General features: G+C 34.0%; 1 protein-coding gene across 1 annotated transcript; it reads right to left on the bottom strand.

The window, feature by feature from the left end:
- Positions 1-947: 947 nt before the first annotated feature.
- On the bottom strand, positions 948-1,496 carry LOC109827146 (ATP-dependent DNA helicase pif1-like). Its single transcript, XM_020394107.1, has one exon. The coding sequence runs from the start codon at positions 1,494-1,496 to the stop codon at positions 948-950; it is 549 nt and encodes a 182-aa protein (XP_020249696.1).
- Positions 1,497-1,912: the final 416 nt, after the last annotated feature.

Here is a 1,912-nt window from a genome sequence, read left to right on the forward strand (position 1 = left end):
TTAGTTTTGAACAATATTATAGAATATACCATATCTTAGAAAATGAATTTATTAATTCTTGTTCCTCATAAGGTTTTGAATATTTTTAACTGATAATATAGTTTGAGTGGGGTTAAAAAGTGAATGCTAAAGGGAAAAAGTTATACAATATTGAAAATTATAAATTATAGGAATGAACATGAATGAACATACTAATTATTCTTATAAATTAATTACCTTTAGAATATCTATTGCGACTTTGAAGTTCATTTCATGTTTATTGGCTGGAGGACTTCCTTGTATACTATATTTTTTGTGTATCTTTCATATTCTTTAATTTTTCCGTCTGATATTATTAGGACTTTGGTTGTTGTCATTGAAGTCCCTTGTGATAAAGCAACATACAGCTGTCCATGAGAGAAAACGTGTTGAGGTAGATGCCTACATGAGGAATTGTTTGTCCTTGCAATTTATTGATTGTCATTGCAAAGCATAGCTGTATTGGAAATTGCTTTCGTTTGAACTTGAACTGGAACCCTTCATCTTCTGCTGGAGATAATGGTATTCTTGGCAAGAAAACTTTTTTCCCTGCTTTTGGCCCATCGTGATCTTAGCATGGATTATATTACAATTAAAATCTTGACATACCATTCTTGTTCCGTTGCATAGCCCATTAGTCGGATCCAGGTTCCTTAATAAAATAATAGGACAATGTTTCTTTAATACCAGCTTGTGGGGTGGTAGTCCATTTGGTAGCAACGTGTTTAGGAATTATGGCTGGTAGTGATGATTAGTGTCATCAACTGCTTCATCAAAGCTATAGAATTCTTTTTCTTCACCTGAAAATTGTTTTATGATTCTATCATTTAGCATATTGACATATTCATTTTTTGTTGCCAGGATAGCTCGATCTTTCATATAGTCAATAGATTTGAAGTTCTCATCTAAAGATGGGAAAATTGCATTTATTAGACAATTTCCGGTAAATCATCACTTTGATTCTTTATCAAAATAGAAGTGGGCAATGCTATTAGGTCATCAGCCACTATCGGTTCATCTCCATTTCCAACTCTTAAAAGGAATTCGCTAAATGTTGAATTTGTTCTTGCTCTCATATTCTTCGATAGCTTCAACTTTTTCATTTTGCTCCACAAATATGAGCTTACTAAACTTTCTCTAACAGTTTGTGATCTTGTTGCGCGGGGTACTACTGGTAAAACTTGTCTGAAATCCCCACCAAATACTATTACTTTGCCACCAAATGGTTCATCTTGATCCATTATATCCCTTAATGTTCTATCTAATATTTCAATTGCAACACGTTTAGTCATTAGAGCTTCATCCCAAATTATTAATCTAACTATCTTAATCAGCTTTAAAGTTCCATCTTGCTTGGATATGTTACACATAGATGATTCTGTTATTGAGATTTTTATCTTAAATCTGGAATGTGTTGTTCGGCCTCCGGGCATTATTACTGCTGTCACGCCTGATGTCGTTGTAGTAAGAGCTATCATCCCTTCTGATCTTACTTTGGCTAGCAAAGCACGGTATAAGAATGTCTTCCTAGTTCCTCCTGGCCCATCAATAAAGAAAATCCCGCTTTTATTTCCTTTTATTCATGATAGTACGGAAGTGTATGCATTATATTGTTCTGAATTGAGTGATGATTCAGCATTGAGGTCTTCATCTGGAATATGTATATTGAGTTCATCTTGAATTTCTCTTGGATATAAACTTCCTTTTGAATGAGGGTTAGTTTGAATAGGCGGCAAATCAAATTTCTTGATATCCTTTCCCATGCTCTCTAAGAAGAATTTAATGTTGCAAAGGGTGTCGTTTATAATCGAAACTTTCGTAGCACCAGGTTTCCTTGAGAAGTCTTCAGATAATGAGTCAAGGTATCGATCCCATAATTTATTAACATCTGCGG

The sequence above is a fragment of the Asparagus officinalis genome, unplaced genomic scaffold (genome assembly GCF_001876935.1).
Source record: "Asparagus officinalis unplaced genomic scaffold, Aspof.V1 AsparagusV1_Un53, whole genome shotgun sequence".
NCBI classification, from domain to species: Eukaryota; Viridiplantae; Streptophyta; class Magnoliopsida; order Asparagales; family Asparagaceae; genus Asparagus; species Asparagus officinalis.